The sequence below is a fragment of the Babylonia areolata genome, chromosome 27 (assembly GCF_041734735.1).
Source record: "Babylonia areolata isolate BAREFJ2019XMU chromosome 27, ASM4173473v1, whole genome shotgun sequence".
Classification (NCBI taxonomy): Eukaryota; Metazoa; Mollusca; class Gastropoda; order Neogastropoda; family Buccinidae; genus Babylonia; species Babylonia areolata.
The window spans coordinates 833,309-858,195 of record NC_134902.1 but is presented as its reverse complement, the minus strand read 5'-3'; the positions used below and the strand labels follow the sequence as shown (position 1 = coordinate 858,195).

General features: G+C 46.2%; 1 protein-coding gene across 2 annotated transcripts in view; it reads left to right on the top strand.

Annotated features, from left to right (window-relative positions):
• Window positions 1–12,932: 12,932 nt before the first annotated feature.
• LOC143301319 (uncharacterized) overlaps window positions 12,933–24,887 on the top strand; it is a 122,945-nt gene continuing 110,990 nt past the window's right edge. For both annotated transcript variants that reach the window (XR_013057766.1, XM_076615526.1), the window contains exons 1-2: window positions 12,933–13,298; window positions 22,441–22,508. Coding sequence is in view for 1 of the 2 variants with exons in the window: in XM_076615526.1 (XP_076471641.1) it covers window positions 22,484–22,508 (25 nt within the window). In the remaining variant the exon portion in view is untranslated. The remainder of the gene's footprint in view (window positions 13,299–22,440; window positions 22,509–24,887) is intronic.

The following is a 24,887-nucleotide window of genomic DNA, read 5'->3' as shown; positions in this document are numbered from 1 at the left end:
TATATCACTGATCCAGACATCTGTCTGTAAAGATATTGATATATCACTGATCCAGACATCTCTGTAAAGATATTGATATATCAATGATCCAGACATCTCTTTGTAAAGATATGGATATATTACTGATCCAGACATCTTTGTAAAGATATGGATATATTACTGATCCAGACATCTCTCTGTAAATATATTGATATATTACTGATCCAGACATCTCTTTGTAAAGATATGGATATATCACTGATCCAGACATCTTTGTAAAGATATGGATATATTACTGATCCAGACATCTTTGTAAAGATATTGATATACTACTGATTCAGACATCTCTTTGTAAAGATATGGATATATCACTGATCCAGACATCTCTTTGTAAAGATATTGATATATCACTGATCCAGACATCTTTGTAAAGATATGGATATATCACTGATCCAGACATCTCTTTGTAAAGGTATGGATATATTAATGATCCAGACATCTCTCTGTAAAGATATGGATATATCACTGATCCAGACATCTCTTTGTAAACATATGGATATATTACTGATCCAGACATCTCTTTGTAAAGATATGGATATATCACTGATCCAGACATCTTTGTAAAGATATTGATATATTACTGATCCAGACATCTCTTTGTAAAGATATGGATATATTACTGATCCAGACATCTCTTTGTAAAGATATGGATATATTACTGATCCAGACATCTCTTTGTAAAGATATGGATATATCACTGATCCAGACATCTCTCTGTAAAGATATTGATATATCACTGATCCAGGCATCTCTCTGTAAAGATATTGATATATCACTGATCCAGTTCATCTTTGTAAAGATATTGATATATCACTGATCCAGTTCATCTCTTTGTAAAGATATGGATATATTACTGTTTCAGACATAATTTGATTGTGAAGTGATAAAGTGATATTGTGTGCACACCTCGTGTTTCAGATCAGAGCACGGCAACACCACACAGCAAGGTCAACTGACGTGGGTGTTTGAAGCTGTGTCCCTGTTTGGCACTGTTCTCATTGCAGCTGTGTCCCTGTTTGGCACTGTTCTCATTGCAAACCAATCTTTGACAGCTGTGCACACTAATCTCTTCACCCCTCTGTGTTTCATCTGTCGACTGCTGTCTAAGCTGTCGTCACTACTGTGCTGTCTGTGACATCTGTCATCACCACTGTCTGTGACATCTGTCATCACCGCTGTCTGTGACATCTGTCATCACCACTGTGCTGTCTGTGACATCTGCCATCACCACTGTCTGTGACATCTGTCATCACCACTGTCTGTGACATCTGCCATCACTGCTGTCTGTGACATCTGCCATCACCATGTGTCTGTGACATGTCATCACCACTGTCTGTGACATGTCATCACTGCTGTCTGTGACATCTGTCATCACCAGTCTGTGACATGTCATCACCACTGTCTGTGACATCTGTCATCACCACTGTGTCATCACTGCTGTCTGTGACATCTGTCATCACTGCTGTCTGTGACATCTGTCATCACTGCTGTCTGTGACATCTGTCATCACCGCTGTCTGTGACATCTGCCATCACCGCTGTCTGTGACATCTGCCATCACTACTGTCTGTGACATCTGTCATCACCAGTCTGTGACATGTCATCACCACTGCCTGTGACATCTGTCATCACCAGTCTGTGACATGTCATCACCACTGTCTGTGACATCTGTCATCACCATGTGTCTGTGACATCACCACTGTCTGTGACATCTGTCATCACTGCTGTCTGTGACATCTGTCATCACCAGTCTGTGACATGTCATCACCACTGTCTGTGACATCTGTCATCACTGCTGTCTGTGACATCACCACTGTCTGACATCTGTCATCACCATGTGTCTGTGACATGTGTCATCACCACTGTCTGTGACATGTCATCTCTGCTGTCTGTGACATCTGCCATCACCACTGCCTGTGTCATCTGTCATCACCATGTGTCTGTGACATCTGTCATCACCATGTGTCTGACATCTGCCATCACCACTGCCTGTCATTTGTCATCACCATGTGTGTGACATCTGCCATCACCACTGCCTGTGTCATCTGTCATCACCATGTGTCTGACATCTGCCATCACCACTGCCTGTGTCATCTGTCATCACCATGTGTCTGACATCTGCCATCACCACTGCCTGTGTCATCTGTCATCACCATGTCTGACATCTGCCATCACCACTGCCTGTGTCATCTGTCATCACCATGTGTCTGACATCTGCCATCACCACTGCCTGTGTCATCTGTCATCACCATGTCTGACATCTGCCATCACCACTGCCTGTGTCATCTGTCATCACCATGTCTGACATCTGTCATCACTGCTGTCTGTGACATCTGCCATCACCGTGTCATCACTGCTGTGACATCTGTCAACATCACTGTCATCAGTTCTGTCTGTCACCACCACTGTCTGTGCCATCACCACTGTCTGTGACATCTGTCATCACTGCTGTCTGTTCCAGCATCGAGTTATTGTAAAAGGTTCTAACGGTTATTTAACATTTTTTGGAAAAAGTTCTTACAACTGTTTATTAACATTGTTACAGACGTCCACAATCTTTTTTTCCGATGATTATCCTGAAAGCACATGTAAACAGTTTTCTCTTGTGGTGGTTTATTTCTTCGTTACTAGTAATTCTAACTGTTTTCTTGTATGTACACACTTTTATCTGTATATGTTATGTATGTTCACGTGTACACTAAATGTCTAAGTATTAATATGGTACAGTTGTCTGTATGCGCGTATGTGTATGGGTGTGTTCAACTTTTACATCTGTAGACTGTCAGCAACCACAAAATGAACAGACAGTACATAAGACAGACAGTAGACACTGACAAAAACTGTCTGATGGAAAGTAGACACTGATAAAAGCTATGGTATGGACGGCACAGTACAGTGCAGTAGACAGGGTGGTAGACACTGATAAAAACTGTGATGGAAGACAGTACAGTACAGTAGACAGGGTGGTAGACACTGATAAAAACTGTGATGGAAGACAGTACAGTACAGTAGACAGGGTGGTAGACACTGATAAAAACTGTGATGGAAGACACAGTACAGTAGACAGGGTGGTAGACACTGATAAAAACTGATGGAAGACACAGTACAGTAGACAGGGTGGTAGACACTGATAAAAACTGTGATGGAAGATACAGTACAGTAGACAGGGTGGTAGACACTGATAAAAACTGATGGAAGGCACAGTACAGTACAGTAGACAGGGTGGTAGACACTGATAAAAACTGTGATGGAAGGCACAGTACAGTACAGTAGACAGGGTGGTAGACACTGATAAAAACTGTGATGGAAGGCACAGTACAGTAGACAGGGTGGTAGACACTGATAAAAACTGTGATGGAAGACACAGTACAGTACAGTAGACAGGGTGGTAGACACTGATAAAAACTGATGGAAGACACAGTACAGTAGACAGGGTGGTAGACACTGATAATAACTGTGATGGAAGACACAGTACAGTACAGTAGACACTGATAAAAACTGTGATGGAAGGCACAGTACAGTACAGTACAGTAGACAGAGTGGTAGACACTGATAAAACCTATTTGACCATTGCCTTATGAAGACATTACGCATGGATGATTGTTGATTATCTTGAAAAACGTCACAGCAGTAGTTTAAGTATTTCATATATATATATATATTTTTTTTTTTCTTTTTTTCCTCAGAGAATTTCACAACACATGCACAAGCATGCACACATGCACACACACACACACACACACACACACATGAAACAGATTTCTGACACACATTGCGTAAGCTGATTCGTTTATGTTTAAGAATTTGTGTCGTATTTGTGTTGGTATATACGTGTGTGTGCATGCTTCATACATGTTTGGAACTGTGTGGAAAAGAGGGGGAGACTGAAAGAGACGGGTTTCTAGTAGTTTCATTTTGTTTTTCAAAGTTATAGGATTGTTGAAGGCAATGTTGTAAGCATTTGAAGTAACACATGTTTATTGCATTATTAAAACATTTGATCAATGATGTGTTCAGCCCTGTTGTTTGTATATTTACTCAATATGATTTATCAGACACTCTACATGAAAAATAGTGTTTTTATAATTAATACAGTTACATACAGAACACCCCAGAGCATTGTTCTGTTTTCTTTAAGACATTTATTCACATGCAGAACATCCCAAAACGTTCTGTTTTCTTCAATTCAGTTGATTCACACACAGAACATCCCAAAATGTTCTGTTTTCTTCAATTCAGTTTATTCACACACACACCCCAAAACATTGTTCTGTTTTCTCCAATTCAGTTTATTCACACACACAACACCCCAAAACGTTCTGTTTTCTCCAATTCAGTTTATTCACACACAGGACATCGCAACATTGTTCTGTTTTCTTCAATTCAGTTTATTCACACACAGAACATCGCAACATTGTTCTGTTTTCTTCAATTCAGTTTATTCACACACAGAACATCGCAACATTGTTCTGTTTTCTTCAATTCAGTTTATTCACACACAGAACATCGCAACATTGTTCTGTTTTCTTCAATTCAGTTTATTCACACACAGAACATCCCAACATGTTCTGTTTTCTCCAATTCAGTTTATTCACACAGAACACCCCAAAACATTGTTCTGTTTTCTTCAATTCAGTTTATTCACACACAGAACATCCCAAAACGTTCTGTTTTCTCCAATTCAGTTTATTCACACACAGAACATCCCAAAACTTTGTTTTCTCCAATTCAGTTTATTCACACACAGGACATCCCAAAACCTTGTTCTCCAATTCATTTTATTCATACACAGGACAGGACTGCACACTTCACCCTGTTTAAGGCCTGTGGGACACATGAAAGCATTACTTAATTCACCGCCTGCTCTTTAGCTTTCACAATATGATACATACTAGTTATTGAATTATACATTTTTCCGTGTATACCTCTTTTTTTTTTAAGGACATTCCACAAGTTTATTCGCACAACTGAATCAAAAGCTTTTTGAAAATCTATGAATGCGACGTATAATTTCTTATGGTAAGACAGTTGTTTTTGAGTCAATGCAAACAAAGTAAAGACATGGTCGATGGTACTGTATTTCTTCCTAAATCCTGCCTGACTTTCATTTATAACACTGTTCTCCTCAATCCACTTACTAAGTCGCTGATTTAAAATGCGACTATAAAGTTTACTGCAGACATTCAAAAGGGATATACCCGTATAATTGTCGGGAGAGTTCTTATCACCTTTCTTGTGAAGTGGCTGAATAACCGCTTCTGTCCACTGGGATGGATATATACCTGAGGTGAACAGTTTGTTGAAAAGAATAACCAGAAATGGCACAATAACGAGAGCCGCGTGTTTGAAAACCTCCCCTATTATGCCATCGGGGCCAGCAGCTTTTCCGTTTTTCAGAGCACGAATAGCTGAATACTTCGCCTTCAGTTATATCTGTTTCAAGAACATCAGTATCATAATGGTCGTGCTCATCACCAAGTTGAGCTTCTGGCTGATTTAAAGTATTTTCATTTACAGCTTTCTGACAAACATCTGATTGGAAGATTTCAGAGAAGTGCTGGAACCATTCGTCCCTGCTAATGGAATTACTTATTGTCGTTTTATTTGTGAAGGATTTAATCTTGCCCCAAAATTCTTTTGAATTACTGATATTTTCATGTAATGATTTCACAACTTTTTCACGATGGGCCTTCCGTTTTATCCTGAACAGTTCTTTATATTCCCTTCGCTTTTCATTGTATTGTTCCCTTTCTCTTTTTTCCTCATCTAACTGCACGCTGCTGTCGCTATAGCCATCTCCAACTTGGTGTTCCCTCCCACCGCTTCTTGCTCTGGTCTTGTTACATGCTGTTTTAACGTTACACAACTTACGCAAGTCTCGGCGGAGTTCGCGTTTTGAGTCTTTGCACTCAGAATCAAACCAAGAGTCTGTCTTATCTCTCCCCACCGTGATTACTTTTTTCATGCAGGAGCTTGCATTATACAATGCTTCATTAACACAACTGCTTCATTAACATCACTGTTGATTAGATTTGTGGCCTTTTCCAAGCTGTTCTTAAATTCAGCTTCTGACAATGTACCAAGGAAGTCGTTTACTTTTTCGGGATCCCATCTCAGTTTTTCAATTCTTATAACATTTGCTGTCACATTTTGTTCGGTTTCGTAAGTAACATCTCCACAGTATAGCTCAACAGGCATGTGCTTCGACTCAGTTCTTGGTGATACGTTCAACTGTTTACATAATTTCAGCAAGGTATGGGAAACAATAAAGTAATCTACAACGCTACACCCACTCGGTGAGATGTATGTATAGTTTCCAAAATCAACATCACCTTCAATACTACCATTAAGGATACATAAATCAAAGCATTTACAAAGATTTAACAACTACTTTCCAAAATCATTACAAACTTTGTCCTTTGATGTTCGTGTCGTCTCTTCTTCGTCACCGTCATCTAACGGGTCCATACTAAGGATGACGCTGTCGATGCATACGTTTTCCTCCTGTACGCGAGTTGAAATCTCCCATCAACAAAAATGGGCAATCACCGTACTCTTCCATGAGGTCCATCATACATTGTTCTAAGATTGCAACCCCATTATTGATATCAGTGTCACAATAGTAGTCAGATGAACTGGGTGGTAAATACAAACCTATCAAAAGGACTGGCGAGTCATATGCAAAAAGTTCGCCTGACATTTTCACAACAACAATATTGTCATATTCTACATATACTTTTTCATATTTAGACAGTTCCTTTTTCACAAGCAGTGTCAGGCCACCAGATAAACGCGCAGTTACTCCCTCAGATAAACGAACTCCCGGCATAATAAAAACGTCATGATCAGGAAATAATTGAGATGGGAACTTTGTCGCAAATGTTTCAACCAAAAGATAAGATCTTGTATCAGTATCATAAACAAGTGATAAACCCTCAATATTATAAGTGACAAATTTTTAATTTCTGTCGACACAGGCTTGGCCGAATCCCTATTTGTTGTTCCCTTGCCTGTCTGTGTGTCTGGCTGTGGTTTCATGTAGTGTGGACTGGCGTTTGGGAGTGCCGCTTGTGCAAGAATGACTTCTGGTCCTTATGGACTGTGCACGTGTTCTGCGTGCCATCCCCGATGCCTGCTTCGCTTCGCCTGCAGAGTTTGTCATGACGTCACTATGTGGGGTGGTTTGTTTTTCAGTGTGTGTCACCAGTGCAGGGTCATGTTTACTTTTGTCAGCTGATTCTGTCGTGTCATCTGTCTGATCTGCAGCGTTTCCCTGTTCCGAAATCGTGTCAACGCAGTCATTCCACGGTCGGGAACCGTTTGTTTTGTGATTGGTTTCTGTACTGTCTGCTGTACTGTCTGTATTACGATCTTTACAGTGTTGTGTGTCTTCTTCAGGTGCATTTGCACCATCGTAAGCACAAACGTCAGTGTTAGGTACACGCACGTCAGAGTTCTGTACAGTCTGAATTGTCATTCCCTGTGCCAGCTTTGCAGTCTCCCTCTATGTGGTGCAGTCTGTGTCGCGTCACCCTCGTCTTGTGCATGATGTCCTTCGTCCTGTGTGCCAGTACTCGTCGTCTGCTCTGTAGTTTCAGTTATGAAGTTAACTGACGGTTCAGTTATGTGCAAAGTATCATCTGTCTGTTGTCAGTGTCGTCAGACCTTGCATCTTGCTGGACAGGGTTGTTTGTCTGTCCGCTGTCTGTATGATCTGTGTTGTCACTCTGTATCTGTGTCTGGTGAGAACCACCTGTCTGTCCACTGTCTGTACTGTCACACTGTATCTGTGTCAGGTAAGAACCACCTGTCTGTCCACTGTCTGTACTGTCACACTGTACCTGTGTCTGGTGAGAACCACCTGTCTGTCCACTGTCTGTACTGTCACACTGTACCTGTGTCTGGTGAGAACCACCTGTCTGTCCACTGTCTGTACTGTCACACTGTACCTGTGTCTGGTGAGAACCACCTGTCTGTCCACTGTCTGTACTGTCACACTGTACCTGTATCTGGTGAGAACCACCTGTCTGTCGACTGTCTGTACTGTCACACTGTATCTGTGTCTGGTGAGAACCACCTGTCTGTCCACTGTCTGTACTGTCACACTGTACCTGTGTCTGGTGAGAACCACCTGTCTGTCCACTGTCTGTACTGTCACACTGTACCTGTGTCTGGTGAGAACCACCTGTCTGTCCACTGTCTGTACTGTCACACTGTTAGGTCGTCAGGCTGGCCACAGTGCGGGGCCTTGATACAACGGGTGGAAAGGCCTGCATTGACGACAACCAGTGGGGGTACGCCTGGTACTGCTGCTGGCTGGTATACCACTCCTGACCGTCACCCCAAGCACCGTCTCCGAAGTCGCTGTAGTAGGGATACCCGTCATCGTAGTCGTTGACTGTGGCGTGCCGGACATCCTGCCTCCACCGGTAGTGGTCCCCTCCCTGTCTGTTGCGTGCCGTGGTGTTGCGGTAGCTGGAACGCTGGTCATTTGCATCCACACCTTGCTGCTGCTGCCAGCGGCTGTCACCACGTCTTCTGCTTGCTTCCTCCACCACCAGACGGCTCCCTCTGTAGTAGGCATGCATGCCTCGTCGTTTGTGTTCTTGTATTGTCTCTCGTTGTCTGTCTGTCAAGTCCCCAGCAACCGTGATGTTCTTTCTCCTCAGGGCCGCCTTTCCTGTCGTCAGAACTGATATTTTATCAGACCATCTGGTAAATTTGACAGTCATTGGCGGGGGTCTTCCTCGGGAATCGTTGTAGCGACTGAGGCGATGGGCCCGCACAATGTCGTCGGGAGTCCACACTTAGCCAGGCACCACACCATCCAACACCTCCAACACCGTTGCGCGAAAACATCTCCAGTCTGTCAACTTTCGCTGCCAGGTCCGATGTGAGCTTTGTCATATCATCCTCCAGTCTCAACAGGTTCTGTTTTGTGTAGTTCGTTTCAGTCAGCGCAGTGTTCACTGCCTGCTCCAATGCACCAGTCTCCACAGGTTCTGTTTTGTGTTGTTCGTTTCAGTCAGCGCAGTGTTCACTGCCTGCTCCAATGCTCCAGTCTTCACAAGCAGCACGTGTATTTCTTCTTTCAATTCTCGCACTGCACTGTCGATGCTGGATGAGATTTGAAACGAGAATGTTGTTAACTTCTTATCCAAAATTTCTTTTTTCGATTTTTCAATATCAGCCTTCTGTAATGCCAACAATTTTGACATCTTCTGGTCCGCTGGTAGTACAACTTCATCACCATCCATCATTTGCTGAATAAAAATGACTTAGAACGTATTAATTAACAAAAAACATAGAAAATTTGGAGAGCTCCTAAAACGCGTCTTCTCTGGTCCATGAACGTGAACTCATCCCTGGTAAGGGGGCAGTGAAGGGGGAGGGGTGTGGTAAGGGGGCAGTGAAGGGGGAGGGGTGTGGTAAGGGGGCAGTGATGGGGGAGGGGTGTGGTAAGGGGGCAGTGAAGGGAGGGGAGGGGTGTGGTAAGGGGGCAGTGAAGGGGGAGGGGTGTGGTAAGGGGGCAGTGAAGGGAGGGGTGTGGTAAGGGGGCAGTGAAGGGAGGGGTGTGGTAAGGGGGCAGTGAAGGGAGGGGAGGGGTGTGGTAAGGGGGCAGTGATGGGGGAGGGGTGTGGTAAGGGGGCAGTGAAGGGAGGGGAGGGGTGTGGTAAGGGGGCAGTGAAGGGGGAGGGGTGTGGTAAGGGGGCAGTGAAGGGAGGGGAGGGGTGTGGTAAGGGGGCAGTGAAGGGGGAGGGGTGTGGTAAGGGGGCAGTGAAGGGAGGGGTGTGGTAAGGGGGCAGTGAAGGGAGGGGAGGGGTGTGGTAAGGGGGCAGTGAAGGGAGGGGAGGGGTGTGGTAAGGGGGCAGTGAAGGGAGGGGTGTGGTAAGGGGGCAGTGAAGGGAGTGGTGTGGTAAGGGGGCAATGAAGGGAGAGAGGTGTGGTAAGGGGGTAGTGAAGGGAGAGGGGTGTGGTAAGGGGATAGTGAAGGGGGAGGGGTGTGGTAAGGGGGCAGTGAGGGGAGGGGAGGGTGTGGTAAGGGGGCAGTGAAAAGGAGGAAGAGGGGGGAACAGTCTTTGCTCTGAACACCGCATTGGGGCAGGTGGAAATTTGCGTGGGGTTTCAAAATGGCAACCTGGAACAGTATTTCAGCATCAGGATCAGGCTTCTTCCTGGCAGGTCAGAATGACAAGGGATGAGCATGTCACATTAAACAGGCCTTTTGTCTGGGGGTCAGAATGACCAGGGAGGCTCTACATCTTCTGAGCGTGTCACATTAAACAGGCCTTTTGTCTGGGGGTCAGAATGACAAGGGAGGCTCTACATCTTCTGAGCGTGTCACATTAAACAGGCCTTTTGTCTGGGGGTCAGAATGACAAGGGAGGCTCTACATCTTCTGAGCGTGTCACATTAAACGGGCCTTTTGTCTGGGGGTCTGAATGACAAGGGAGGCTTTACATCTTCTGAGTATGTCACATTAAACAGGCCTTTTGTCTGGGGGTCAGAATGACAAGGGAGGCTCAACATCTTCTGAGCGTGTCACATTAAACGGGCCTTTTGTCTGGGGGTCAGAATGACAAGGGAGGCTCTACATCTTCTGAGCATGTCACATTAAACAGGCCTTTTGTCTGGGGGTCAGAATGACAAGGGAGGCTCTACATCTTCTGAGCATGTCACATTAAACAGGCCTTTTGTCTGGGGGTCTGAATGACAAGGGAGGCTCTGCATCTGAGTATGTCACATTAAACAGGCCTTTTGTCTGGGGGTCAGAATGACAAGGGAGGCTCAACATCTTCTGAGCATGTCACATTAAACAGGCCTTTTGTCTGGGGGTCTGAATGACAAGGGAGGCTCTGCATCTGAGTATGTCACATTAAACAGGCCTTTTGTCTGGGGGTCAGAATGACAAGGGAGGCTCAACATCTTCTGAGCGTGTCACATTAAACAGGCCTTTTGTCTGGGGGTCAGAATGACAAGGGAGGCTCTACATCTTCTGAGCATGTCACATTAAACAGGCCTTTTGTCTGGGGGTCAGAATGACAAGGGAGGCTCAACATCTTCTGAGCGTGTCACATTAAACAGGCCTTTTGTCTGGGGGTCTGATTGTTCTGGCATTGAGCATTGCGTCACAGCTGGCAGCTTTTTGCTTGAGAGAGAGAGAGAGAAAGAGAGAGAGAGAGAGAGAGAGGGTTGGAGTGCGGGAAGGGGGTCCGACTGACAAGGAGAATTGTCTTCTCACTCTTGAGCCACACGTCACAGCAGTCAGGCTTTTTGCCCGGGAGTCAGAATGTCAAGGGGGGGGAGTGTCTCATTGCACAAAGCACTGCGTCACGCCAGGACGGCCATGCATCAGTGAACACTGGGGCAGGTAAGACTCACGTAAGTTTTGGCCAGAGACAGGTACACACAGGGACAGAAGGCGACAGTTGTTGGGGGTGTTGTTCTCTGCATTCGTCATTGTCACACGATTCGACGCCGCGCCTTCCCTCTTCCTCGCGTCTGTCTGTCTGTCTGTCTGTCTGTCTGTCTCCCTCTCCTCTTTGCCTCTCTCGGTCACTCTGCCTCTCTGTCTCTCTCTGTCACTCTATCTTTCTCTCCCACTTTCATTGTCTCTCCCTTCCCATGTCACTGTCTCTCTCTCACACTCCCTCTCTCTGTCTCTCTCTCACTCCCTCTCCCTGTCTCTCATTGCTTAGACATTTATGGGTTTTCAGAAGTTTGGATAAATGGCGGGGTTGGGGATGTAAATGTTTTTTCTTAAAATATTCAAACAACGCATGATAGATGGCTTTAAACAGGATTGGGCAAGCAAACTCAACGGAAGTAATCGTTATGAAACATATAGGTCATTCAAATCCTTATTACAACCTGAAAAATACTTATCTGATCTTACCATCAGTAAATTTAGATCGGCTTTCATTAAGTTCCGTTTTGGTATAAATGAACTAAAAATAAATCAGCGTTATTGTGATGTTTTGAAAAACTGCCCATGTGGTGGTAGAATAGAGAACGAACTACATGTACTAACAGCTTGTCCATTATATGATGATATTAGAAGGAAATATTTGCTCAAGCATATTCAACATATTAGAAATCTGTCATTATCATTTCTGCTGCAAAACGAAAGTTGTAATGTGACCAGAGATGTTGCAATGTTTGTTTTTTATGCATTAAGACTGAGAGAAGAGTACTTTCAGCCCTAAACAGACATATCAGCCTTGTGCTTTTCATTTAGTTTACTTGTTCTCAGTGAGCTCACTGTGTATTATGTGGATTGTTTTCGTTCTTCCTATTTTATTTTAGTTAAGCTGTGTGTGCAACATGTGCACCCAAAATGTATACAGGTCGGTGACCTTACATTAAAATTCTTGCGTTCTTGCGTTCTCCCTGTCTCTCCCTCTCTGTGTCTCTAACTCCCTCTGTCTGTCTGTCTCCCTCTCTGTCTCTTTCTCACTCCCTCTCTCCGTCTGTCTCTCTGTCACTCCCTTTCACTGTCTCTCTCCCTCTCTGTCTCTCTCTCTCTCCCTCTCTCTGTCTCTCTCTCTGTCTCAGTGTCTGTCTGCCGGTCTTTCTGTCACACACGGCAATCGCCTAACGTAAACCAAGCATCACAGTGAGTGTGAATGTCTTCAATAACCCAAAGCTGTCGCTGCCTCTGTCTGTCTGCTGTCCCCCGTCCATCTTCCTTTCCTCCTTCCCTCCAGCTCAGCGCCCACCCACCACGCCCCGCCCCCCGTGGAGCAGCCCCCCTCCCCCCTCCCTGTCTCCTGTGTGTCATATGTTATCCCCGAGCCCTTGTCTCGTGTCTGTCAGCGGGGAGTCACGGTGTCCTCCCTTCTGTTAATTAGCCAGACCCCGACACACCTAGCCGCGTCAGACCTCTGCTCTTCAGTGTGCACAGACATTTCCCCTGGACTACCTTCACTGCCTTCCCTGCACACAGCTGTACAGACTCATCTGGAACATTTGTTTGAGCGGAGGTGATGTAAGAGTCTGGTGTGGGAAACGAAATCGGCAGCAGAACGTCTGTTGAAGTGTTTACTGGAAAAGTCTGTTCTAATTTTTTTTAAAAGAATATACTGCAGATATTTCTGTTGAACTTCTATCGAAGTGGATGCTGTGAGGCTGAGCTCTGTGCACTGTTAACAGTTTTGAAGTGTTGAACTGGTGATGATGTGGCGCTATAAATAGCTTTCCGACAGTGAAGAGTGCTGTGGACGGGACTGCATTTGAAAAAACATTTCACATTTACAACAGGTGAATGCTACCTTTTATACATTGTTTCAATTTCTATAAATGTCTGGAGTCTGTCTGTCTGTCTCTGTGTCTCTGTCTCATATGCATGCAGGCACTACCACACACACTGTACTACACTGACAAACACACACAAAAAAACCATCCTGTCTCATGCTGACTTTAAATACATATCGGGTGTCCCCCGAAAAGTGAACCGCTTTTTGACAAGTATTTTCTCAGTGATAGAGAAACCGAATTCATTAAAAATTTTCACACAGTAACCTTAGGGCATTATCAACAAGTCTGCAAAATATCTAAACGTTCGGCCGCAAATTACGCGAGTATTGTCAAATTCAAAACTGCATGTCAAAAAGTCCAATATCAGAGGAAAACTCACTTATTTCAGTTTATGCTCAATGTGGCCTCCATCTTCCTCCACGACTAAACGAAACCGTTTCTTCCAAGCAGAAATGCTTTTACGTATTTCTTCCACCGATATCTCCTCCGATGACATAATTATCCTGTCCTTTAACGCCTGCTCGGTCGATTTGTCTCTCACTCCCCGGTAAACTTTCTCCTTCAGAGAGTCCCATAGGGCATAATCCATTGGGTTACAGTCAGGACTTTGTGGAGGCCATTCATCCTTCTTGATGAATTCTGGTGTAGCCTCCTCCAGATGGGCCTGGTTTACCCTACTTGTGTGTGAAGGAGCCCCATCTTGCTGAAACACGTAATTGTTTCTAGGATAAAGACGCCTACAATCCGGGAGAAGATTGTCATCCAGTAACTGAATGTAGCTTTCACTATTAACCTTGGCTCTATCAGTGTCAATAAAATAAATGTTTGTTTTTCCTTTCCAGGATACTCCAATTAATTTTTGAAAATCTAGAATTCTCATGACAGAGGCGAGATGGCTGAATTTCTCGTTTCCGTTTCCCATAAACGCGATCGTTTTGGCGATTTTTAGCTGTCTCTAACGTAAAGTCTTTCTCGTCTGTGAAAATGATCCTTTTCACATCAGTGGCCGAGTAGCGGTCATTCAAGTTACGGTAGCGAGTTTTTCTTTTCCCTCTAACATTTTGGTCCCTCCTTGATACCCGTATCCCCTTGAAGGGCTTCAGCTCCACTTCTTTCGCCATTCTTTGCACAGAAGATGGAATGAGTTCCTCAACACGGTCCTTGTTCTCCTCTGAACATGACGTCTTGGGTCTCCCGCTGCCAATTTTACGTGCTACTGGCCCCGTAGTGCGTATTTTAGCGACAAGACTATTTACAGTGACATGACTCCACCTCTTGCCTGGAAATTCCTTTACTATCCTTCTTCCACCCCAGCCTTTCTCCTTGAAACAGTTTTCAATGGTAACCTTATCACTTTCACTTAAAGGCATGGTTGATCCTTCCAAACTGAAACTTTGGACAGAACTGATTTTGGATACAGACGACAATAAAAACCCCCAATAGACTTGACACCCACACAGACTAGTTTTAGACTGACACTGATTGACAGATGCCAACACCTGGCAGCTGGCATGAACATGATGAAGGTCACATTGCACAGCTCTTATATTGGATTTTTTGACATGCAGTTTTGAATTTGACAATACTCGCATAATTTGCATCCAAACTTTTAGATATTTTGCAGACTTGTTGATGATACCCTAAGGTTACTGTGTGAATATTTTCAATGAATTCGGTTTCTCTATCACTGAGAAAATACTTGTCAAAAAGCGGTTCACTTTTTTGGGGGACACCCGATATATGTTCCTTCTGCTTACTGTGCCAAAATCTGTCGTTCAGGTTGTCTGCCAAAATACAAAATCTGTCCTTCCTATTGTCCGCGCCAAAATCTGTCTTTCCTATTGTCCGTGCCAAAATCTGTCTTTCATGTATGTGCCAAAACCTGTCCTTCCTGTTATCTCTGCCAGAATCTGTCTTGTTTTGCCAAATTCTTTCCATCCTGCCGACTTAGCTAACATCTTTCTTTCCTGATTTATACGTCAGATCTATCCCTTCTGCTTTCTGTGTCAAATCTCTGCTTTCTGCATCAAACCTATGAATCAAGCTTTCTGCATCAAATCTGACCTTTTTGCTTTAAACCTGTGCTTCAAGCTTTCTGCATAAAATCTTACCTTTCTGCTTTAAATATGTGCTTCAAGCTTTCTGCATAAAATCTGACCTTTCTGCTTTAAATATGTGATTCAAGCTTTCTGCACAAATTCTGACCTTTCTGCTTTAAATCGGTGCTTCAAGGTTTCTGAAACAAATCTGACCTTTCTGCTTTAAATCTGTGATTCAAGCTTTCTGCGTCAAATATTTTATGTGCCGCTTCGTCAGATCTGTGCTTTCTGCGTCAAATCTGTGCTTCCAGCGTTCTGCGTCAAATCTTGACTTTCAGTTTCTGTGCCAATTACTTTCTTCATTTGTGTGCCAGCATATGCCCTCTTGTTTTCTGTACACACCCTTCCTGCATTTTGTGAAACACATTCACACATTATACAATCATATCACGTGCTCCAACAGCAACAGCAATGACAGCACGCACGCATGAATTCACACACACACACCGCTCTAACTTTTTTCTTTTTTTAATTTTTATTTTTTATTGTAAATTAGCTTCGTGTAAAGAGTTGTTCCAACACTGTTTTCGTCCTGTGTTCAGTCATTTGGTGGAGCCGTGGGTAGCACCTCTGTGTAGATTCATGTTTACCTGCATAGTGTCTGTGTAAATCCAGATGTACGTGGAAAGCATTTATGTGAACCCTGGTGTATCTGGACAGCGTCTCTGTGTAGATCTTCAATCTGTTTGAATAGAACAGCACAGGATGGAATAGTCTGTTTCTCAAAAAGCCATAGTGTTGGTAACACACAAGGCACATGATTCAACAACGGTTTTGTCTGTGTACAACTCTGTGTTCACTGTTTGTTCTTCCCATTGTTTCCGCTGTCGTCACTGCCTCCGTCATCCATCACCCCAGGACACGGAAGTGACGTAGTTGTCAGTGGGGGCGAGTCACGAACACACACATCACGCGCTGTCAGTGTTGAGAAAAGGGGCGTGGTCAAGTTCCCGTGATCGTCACAAGGATGCGCGTCACGAGCTGTCAGTGTTGAGAAAGGGGTGTGGTCATGATCCTGTCACAGGCATCACCTGCCCCTTGCCTCTGTGTGACTAGCTGGTGGATTTGTTGGGAGGTGGGGGCACGGAGGGGGGCACGGAGAGGGGCTGGGGGCACGGAGAGGGGCTGGGGGCACGGAGGGGGGCTGGGGGCACGGAGAGGGGCTTGGGGCACGGAGAGGGGCTTGGGGCACGGAGGGGGGCTGGGGGCACGGAGGGGGGCTGGGGGCACGGAGGGGGGCTGGGGTCACGGAGAGGGGCTGGGGGCACGGAGAGGGGCACGGAGGGGGACTGGGGGCACGGAGAGGGGCACGGAGGGGGGCACGGAGAGGTGCTGGGGGCACGGAGGGGGACTGGGGGCACGGAGGGGGGCTGGGGGCACGGAGAGGGGCATGGAGAGGTGCTGGGGGCACGGAGGGGGACTGGGGGCACGGAGGGGGGCACGGAGAGGGGCTGGGGGCACGGAGGGGGGCACGGAGGGGGACTGGGGGCACGGAGGGGGGCTGGGGGCACGGAGGGGGACTGGGGGCACGGAGAGGGGCTGGGGGCACGGAGAGGGGCACGGAGGGGGGCACGGAGAGGGGCACGGAGGGGGGCTGGGGGCACGGAGAGGGGCACGGAGGGGGGCTGGGGGCACGGAGAGGGACTGGGGGCACGGAGAGGGGCACGGAGAGGGACTGGGGGCACGGAGCGGGGCACGGAGGGGGACTGGGGGCACGGAGGGGGACTGGGGGCACGGAGGGGGGCACGGAGAGGGACTGGGGGCACGGAGAGGGACTGGGGGCACGGGGGGGGGCACGGAGAGGGACTGGGGGCACGGAGGGGGGCACGGAGCGGGACTGGGGGCACGGAGGGGGACTGGGGGCACAAGGGGGGCACGGATAGGGGCACGGAGGGGGGCTGGGGGCACGGAGAGGGGCTGGGGGCACGGATAGGGGCACGGAGAGGGGCTGGGGGCACGGAGAGGGGCGGTGATGTAAATTGGGGTCTTGCATAGTCTTCTGCCCTCTCTTCGGCCTGTGTGTGTGTGTGTGTGTGTGTGTGTGTGTGTGTGTGTGAATGTGCAAAGCTGCAGGTCTGGTACACTGTATGCCGGGATTTACAGCAATGTCTACATTCACTTCCCCACAGTTGTCCTCCCACTGAATGCCGGGATTTCCCCCTCCACTTCTTCCCCCCTTCTCCCCTCTCTGCCTCATGTTCTGGTATACAGTCGTCACAAACTGCACTTTTCGTTCCCGGATATGGAGTACTGTCAGACCATTGTTCACAACCTGCACTATGATATGATATGATATGATATGATATGATATGATATGATCGTTCTCAGCACTGCCTTGTGCTGGTCACTTTGAGATGTGTGACCCCATGTCTGACCAGGTGGATGTCTACCTGACCTCTCCCGTCTACACTTCTCTTTTCCGGGACTGTCCAGTTAGGACATAGGACAGTCCACTGTGGACGGGTGTCATGCTCATATCTACACCCTCATCTGCCTCACCCGTCCACCCCGTGACTCCCACCCTCCCCCTCCCCCCGTCCACCCCGTGACTCCCACCCTCCCCCTCCCCCCGTCCACCCCGTGACTCCCCACCCTCCCCCTCCCCCCGTCCACCCCCTGACTCCCACCCTCCCCCTCCCCCACCCCTCCTTTTCCTGTCCACTCCCCTGCCCCCCTCCCTCCCGTCCACCCCTCCTCCCTCCTACCCACTCCTGTCCACCCTCTCTTCCTCCTCCACCCCCCTCCCTACCCCCATTCTTGTCAATCAGAGAGTGTACCACCCTGTTCCTCCTTCCCTGCAGTATAGTAGGCTATGTTTATAATTATATTCAAATAATGTTTCTTAATTCTTTCTGTTTTTACATTAAGAATACTGGTTATTACCTGCAGTGTGTGGATGTATGTATGAAACGATGTATGTGATATTTTTTACATTTGTATCTTCGTAATATTTGTAGGGGCTGTTGTTGGCTTTTACAGTTATGGTCCCCATGTTGTTTACTTGTCTATGTTGTGATAATGCACCTGACCAAATTTCTCCAGTTGGAGATAATAAAGTTATTCTTATCTTATCTTATCTTCCCCAATCAGTCACTGACTGACATCCTCTGCACCAGTCTCCGCCCCATACAACCTTGACCACGGGTTGATCGCCTGCTTGCTCAAGCACACACACACACACACACACACACACACACACACACTTTGCCACCACTTCCATACCACATTCATACCCCCCTTCCCCCTAACCCCCTTTCCCCCTAATTACCATTTTTTGTCGTCTTACACCTCTTTCACCACACGTGCTGGCTGTAGGGACTGGGTGAAGAACAACATGGGATGGAGAGTAGGGCTCGACAGACAGACAGACAGATTGTGTAGTGATGGACTGAACAATGCTCAGCAGCGCACTGCACCAGCAGAAAAGACGTCGGAAAACCAAGGCCAGGATTCAAACCACAATGCTAAGGACATCCGCTCTGATAATTCAGACGAATCATTTGTACAAGATCTTAAAGCCAAACGCCAGAAACTAAACTTGCCACCTGCAAGTGCAAAAACGGAATGGGAAGAGTTAGACCAGAAAATAGTCCAAAAACTTGATGCGCTGATAGGAAAGAGCACCTTGGAACACAAGTTAGCCACCTATGGAGACACAAGACTGCTTCTTTCAAGACCCTCTTTCAGTTCGCCAGGAAACTGTTCGAGCAGCCCAGATCGGGGACACTCACAGTGGACAAAGAAATACTTGAACAGCATCTCGGGAAAACATATTCCGACCTGCAAAGCAAGAAACCACAAGATTTCAAGGGTTTGGTTCATCTCGGAAAACGAGAAATGGCAATGGAAGTGATCTTGAAGCCCACAATGAAGGGCACGGATCGAGCCGACCTCGGCAATGGATACCAGATATACTCTTTTAAAGCCTTCATGGAGGCCACAACAGTCCTTTCAACAAAAGAGGATGACACCCGTGAAATTTTGAAGTGATTGGACGAGCTAGTTGCCGCAGCTAGGATGAACTTGAAACCAAAGAAATCACGGAGTCTCTCACTGCATAAAGGAAAAGTGGCTGAAACAGTCACATTCACTGTAGCCAACCAAGCCATTCCAACGGTGTCAGATGAACCAGTCAAGAGCCTTGGAAGATGGTATGACGAGTCCCTGAAAGACACAAAAAGAGGAAAGGAAACCAAGCAGTCAGCAGAAGAAGGCCTGCATACCATAGACCAGTGTGGCCTTCCTGGCAAATACAAAGTGTTGATACATCAGCTGTTGCACAGTCGAGTCGATTGAGGCAAAGATCAACATGTACACACGCAAATGGCTTGGTGTCCCACCTGGTCTCACTGACATGCACTCTACTGTCGCCAAGCAAAGCTGAGGCTACCTCTGAAGTCCCCTGTCGAAGAATACAAGGTAGAGAAGGCAAGACTTCTCAGCATGCCCGAAGACTCAGGAGACAGTATTGTGAGATCCAACCAACCCAAGCTGAAGACTGGCAGAAAATGGAAAGTCAGGGAGGCAGTCAGTACAGTTTTTGAAGGCGTCACAGTACACGCTACACCATATACGCTACACCACATCTGCCAAGCAGATGCCTGACCAGCAGCTTAACCCAGCGCGCTTAAGCCTTGAGAAGCTTCCAGAAGGTATCAACAACCGCCTGGTGACACTTACACTTTCAAACAAAAAGAGTGCAACGCTGATTAGTGCCTACGCTCCCACATTGACCAACCCAGATGACTTTAAAGGCAAGTTCTATTAACTCGACGCCCTCATTTCAGCAGTCCCACAGTCAGAGAAGCTCATTTTTCTCATGGACTTCAATGCCAGAGTAGGGACAGACTACCAAACGTGGGAAGGGATCACTGGAAGACATGACACTGGCAAGTGTTACAGCAACAGCCTTCTGCTCCTCAAGACGTGTGCCACACATGACCTTGTCATCACCAACACCCTGTTCCGCCTACCCACCCGTAAGAAGACGTCATGGATGCACCCTCGCTTGAGGCATTGGCATCTTATAGACTATGTCATCACCAGGAAGAGGGACAGGCTGGACCTCAGGGTGACGAGAGTCATGTGTGGTGCTGACTGCTGGACTGACCACCGCCTCATTCTGTCCAGGTTCAGGCTTCGCATTCTGCTGATGAGAAGACCCCAAAGTCAGAAGACTGCAAACAGGCCGAATGTCTCCAAGCTGAAAAGCAGCAAGGTTGCAGAAGAACTCGCTGACGACCTTGAAGGCAGACTGCCAGACACACCACAGGAAGACGGGATCAGTGTTGAGGAACAGTGGATGTCCTTCATGACGCTGTCTACACTACTGCCCTCCAACATCTCGTACCAGAAACCCGAATAACCAAGACTGGTTCGATGAGAATGATGAAGAAATAGATGCACTGATAATCCTGAAAAATCAACTGATCAGAGTGCATCATCACGACCCCACGTACGAGCCAAGGAAGATGCCCTTGCTAACGCAAAAAGAAAAGTTCGTGAGAACGTCTGGGAGCGGAGAGGAATCAGCGCTACCACCAAGCTGAAGGTCTGCTGTGCAGTGGTCCTTTACCCCAGCGAGACCTGGGCTGTCTACAGCACACATGCCACACAGCTCAATCGCTTCCACCGGAGCTGTCTCCGCAGATTCCTCATCAGGTGGCAGGACAAAGTCCCCGACACGGAAGTCCTGTAACGAGCTGACCTCTGCAGCGTCTACACCCTCCTGCGGAAAGCCCAAGCCAGGTGGGCTGTACATGTGGTCAGAATGCCTAAGCAGCTGCTGTACGGAGAACTGTCAGAACAAACGCTCAGTTTGAGGGCAGAAAAAACGCTACAAAGACTGCCTCAAAGCGTCCCTCAAAGACCTGGGCATCGACATCAACACGTGGAAGACACTTGATCTGGACCGTCCAGCTTGGCGCAACAAGATCACCACAGGAGCCCGTGCAGCTGAAGCCAGGCGCATCACCAAGGCGCAACGGAAACGTGCTGTGCGCAGGGCCCAAGCAGCATCCACTGCCACGACAGCACCCACTCACTTGTGTTGGACAAAAGTGAGAGCCTTCAGGGCCCGGATTGGCCTCATCAGTCACCTCCAGACCCACAGCCACCAATCTTATATCTGAGTTTTTGAAGCCATGGTCATCTTGGAATCCAAAGGACGAACACCATGTTTTGTGTCATTTCCTGCCTTCACTGATGAACAAACTGAATTACATGTCTGTGTTTTGTTGTTTTCTGTCGTCATTCAGCTCTGTGTATTGTTTGCACCATGTTCTGAATAAATTTTTATTTAACTTTATTTTGTTGTCGTCTGTTTGTTGTCTGGGCGTTAAGGCTGGGTTGGGTGTCCGTTTTCTTACAGAGCGACACACACACACACACACACACACACACACACACACACACATGTAATAATTTAAGTGTATGACTGTATATTTACCCTGCCATGTAGGCAGCCTTTGTCGCTTTTTGTGGAGCTACATGCTGCTTGGTATATTGTTGTTTCCATAACCTACCGAGCGCCGATATGGAGTACAGGGTGCGAATTTGATCTTCGTGTGTGCTCCCACGAAGGAGTATCAGGCACCAGCAGGTCTGCACATATGCTGACCTGGGAGATCGGAAAAATCACCTTATACCCACCAGGCGCCGTTACCGAGATTGGAACCTGGGACCCACAGATTGAAAGTCCAACGCTTTAAAACCCAGCTATCGCGCCCCAAAATGGCCTGGCTCACATTCGATGAAATCAGGATGGGTGGAATCATGTCGTCATCAACCTGTTGTGTTCGGTCTGTTTCCACAGGTGTCATCTATCTGTCATTGATCAGCTGATACTTCATGACAGCGTGACAAAGTACTGTTTCGTATTGGTGAATCGTCCGATGTTGTTTACTGTCTGATTCTTGCCTTGTCAGATGTTTTCTTTCTAATACTTCGGATGTTGTTTTGTTTCTTGTTCTCGACTGTATTTTGTTTCTGATTCATCGGATGTTTTGTTTTTTGATCTTGACTCACGGATTGTTGTTGTGTTTCAGAAACTGACGTTGATTCCTTCCTGGCCCTCACTGACTGAACACCATGGCTGTTCTGGTTTTGCTCACCGGTCAGTCAAACGTCTTTTGGAGGAGTTATGTTGTCGTGGGCTGTTGTGCATGCTGTGTTGTACTGTACCATGCTGTGTTGTACTGTACCATGCTGTGTTGTATTGTACCATGCTGTGTTGTACCATGCTGTATTGTATTGTACCATGCTGTGTTGTGTTGTACCATGCTGTGTTGTACCATGCTGTGTTGTACCATGCTGTGTTGTATTGTACCATGCTGTATTGTACCATGCTGTATTGTACCATGCTGTGTTGTACCATGCTGTATTGTGTTGTACCATGCTGTGTTGTGTTGTACCATGCTGTATTGTACCATGCTGTGTTGTGTTGTACCATGCTGTGTTGTGTTGTACCATGCTGTATTGTACCATGCTGTGTTGTACCATGCTGTGTTGTACCATGCTGTGTTGTATTGTACCATGCTGTGTTGTACCATGCTGTGTTGTACCATTCCTTGTATTGTACCGTGATTTACTGTCACTGCTGTAATGTACCATGCTGTTCTGGTTTGTCACCAGGTCAGTAAACATCTGTTTGGATGAGTGTATGTTGTCTTGCTGTTGTGCATGCTGTTTGTACTGTACCATGCTGTGTTGTACCATGCTGTGTTGTACCATGCTGTGTTGTACCATGCTGTGTTGTACTGTACCATGCTGTGTTGTACCATGCTGTGTTGTACCATGCTGTATTGTATTGTACCATGCGTGTGTGTTGTACCATGCTGTGTTGTACCATGCTGTGTTTGTACCATGCTGTGTTGTATTGTACCATGCTGTATTGTACCATGCTGTTATTGTACCATGCTGTGTTTGTACCATGCTGTGTTGTGTTGTACCATGCTGTGTTGTATTGTACCATGCTGTATTGTACCATGCTGTGTTGTATTGTACCATGCTGTGTTGTATTGTACCATGCTGTGTTGTATTGTACCATGCTGTATTGTGTTGTACCATGCTGTATTGTACCATGCTGTGTTGTATTGTACCATGCTGTGTTGTACCATGCTGTGTTGTATTGTACCATGTTGTGTTGTACCATGCTGTATTGTGTTGTACCATGCTGTGTTGTACCATGCTGTGTTGTACCATGCTGTGTTGTATTGTACCATGCTGTGTTGTACCATGCTGTGTTGTACCATTCTCTGTTGTATTGTACCATGCTGTGTTGTATTGTACCATTCTGTATTGTACCATGCTGTGTTGTATTGTACCATTCTGTATTGTACCATGCTGTGTTGTATTGTACCATTCTCTGTTGTATTGTACCATGCTGTGTTGTACCATGTTGTATTGTACCATGCTGTGTTGTACCATGCTGTATTGTACCATGTTGTGTTGTATTGTACCATGCTGTGTTGTATTGTACCATGTTGTGTTGTACCATGCTGTGTTGTACCATGCTGTGTTGTATTGTACCATGCTGTGTTGTACCATGCTGTGTTGTACCATGTTGTATTGTACCATGCTGTGTTGTACCATGTTGTATTGTACCATGCTGTGTTGTACCATGCTGTATTGTACCATGTTGTGTTGTACCATGCTGTGTTGTACTGTACCATGTTGTGTTGTACCATGCTGTGTTGTACTGTACCATGTTGTGTTGTACCATGCTGTGTTGTACTGTACCATGTTGTGTTGTACCATGCTGTGTTGTACTGTACCATGTTGTGTTGTACCATGCTGTATTGTATTGTACCATGCTGTGTTGTATTGTACCATGTTGTGTTGTACCATGCTGTGTTGTACTGTACCATGCTGTGTTGTACCATGCTGTATTGTATTGTACCATGCTGTGTTGTATTGTACCATGCTGTGTTGTATTGTACCATGTTGTGTTGTACCATGCTGTGTTGTACCATGCTGTATTGTATTGTACCATGCTGTGTTGTACCATGCTGTATTGTACCATGCTGTATTGTATTGTACCATGCTGTATTGTATTGTACCATGCTGTATTGTGTTGTACCATGCTGTGTTGTACCATGCTGTGTTGTACCATGCTGTGTTGTATTGTACCATGCTGTGTTGTACCATGCTGTATTGTATTGTACCATGCTGTGTTGTGTTGTACCATGCTGTATTGTGTTGTACCATGCTGTGTTGTACCATGCTGTGTTGTACTGTACCATGCTGTGTTGTACCATGCTGTATTGTATTGTACCATGCTGTATTGTATTGTACCATGCTGTGTTGTATTGTACCATGCTGTATTGTATTGTACCATGCTGTGTTGTATTGTACCATGCTGTATTGTGTTGTACCATGCTGTGTTGTACCATGCTGTGTTGTACTGTACCATGCTGTGTTGTACCATGCTGTATTGTGTTGTACCATGCTGTGTTGTGTTGTACCATGTTGTGTTGTACCATGTTGTATTGTA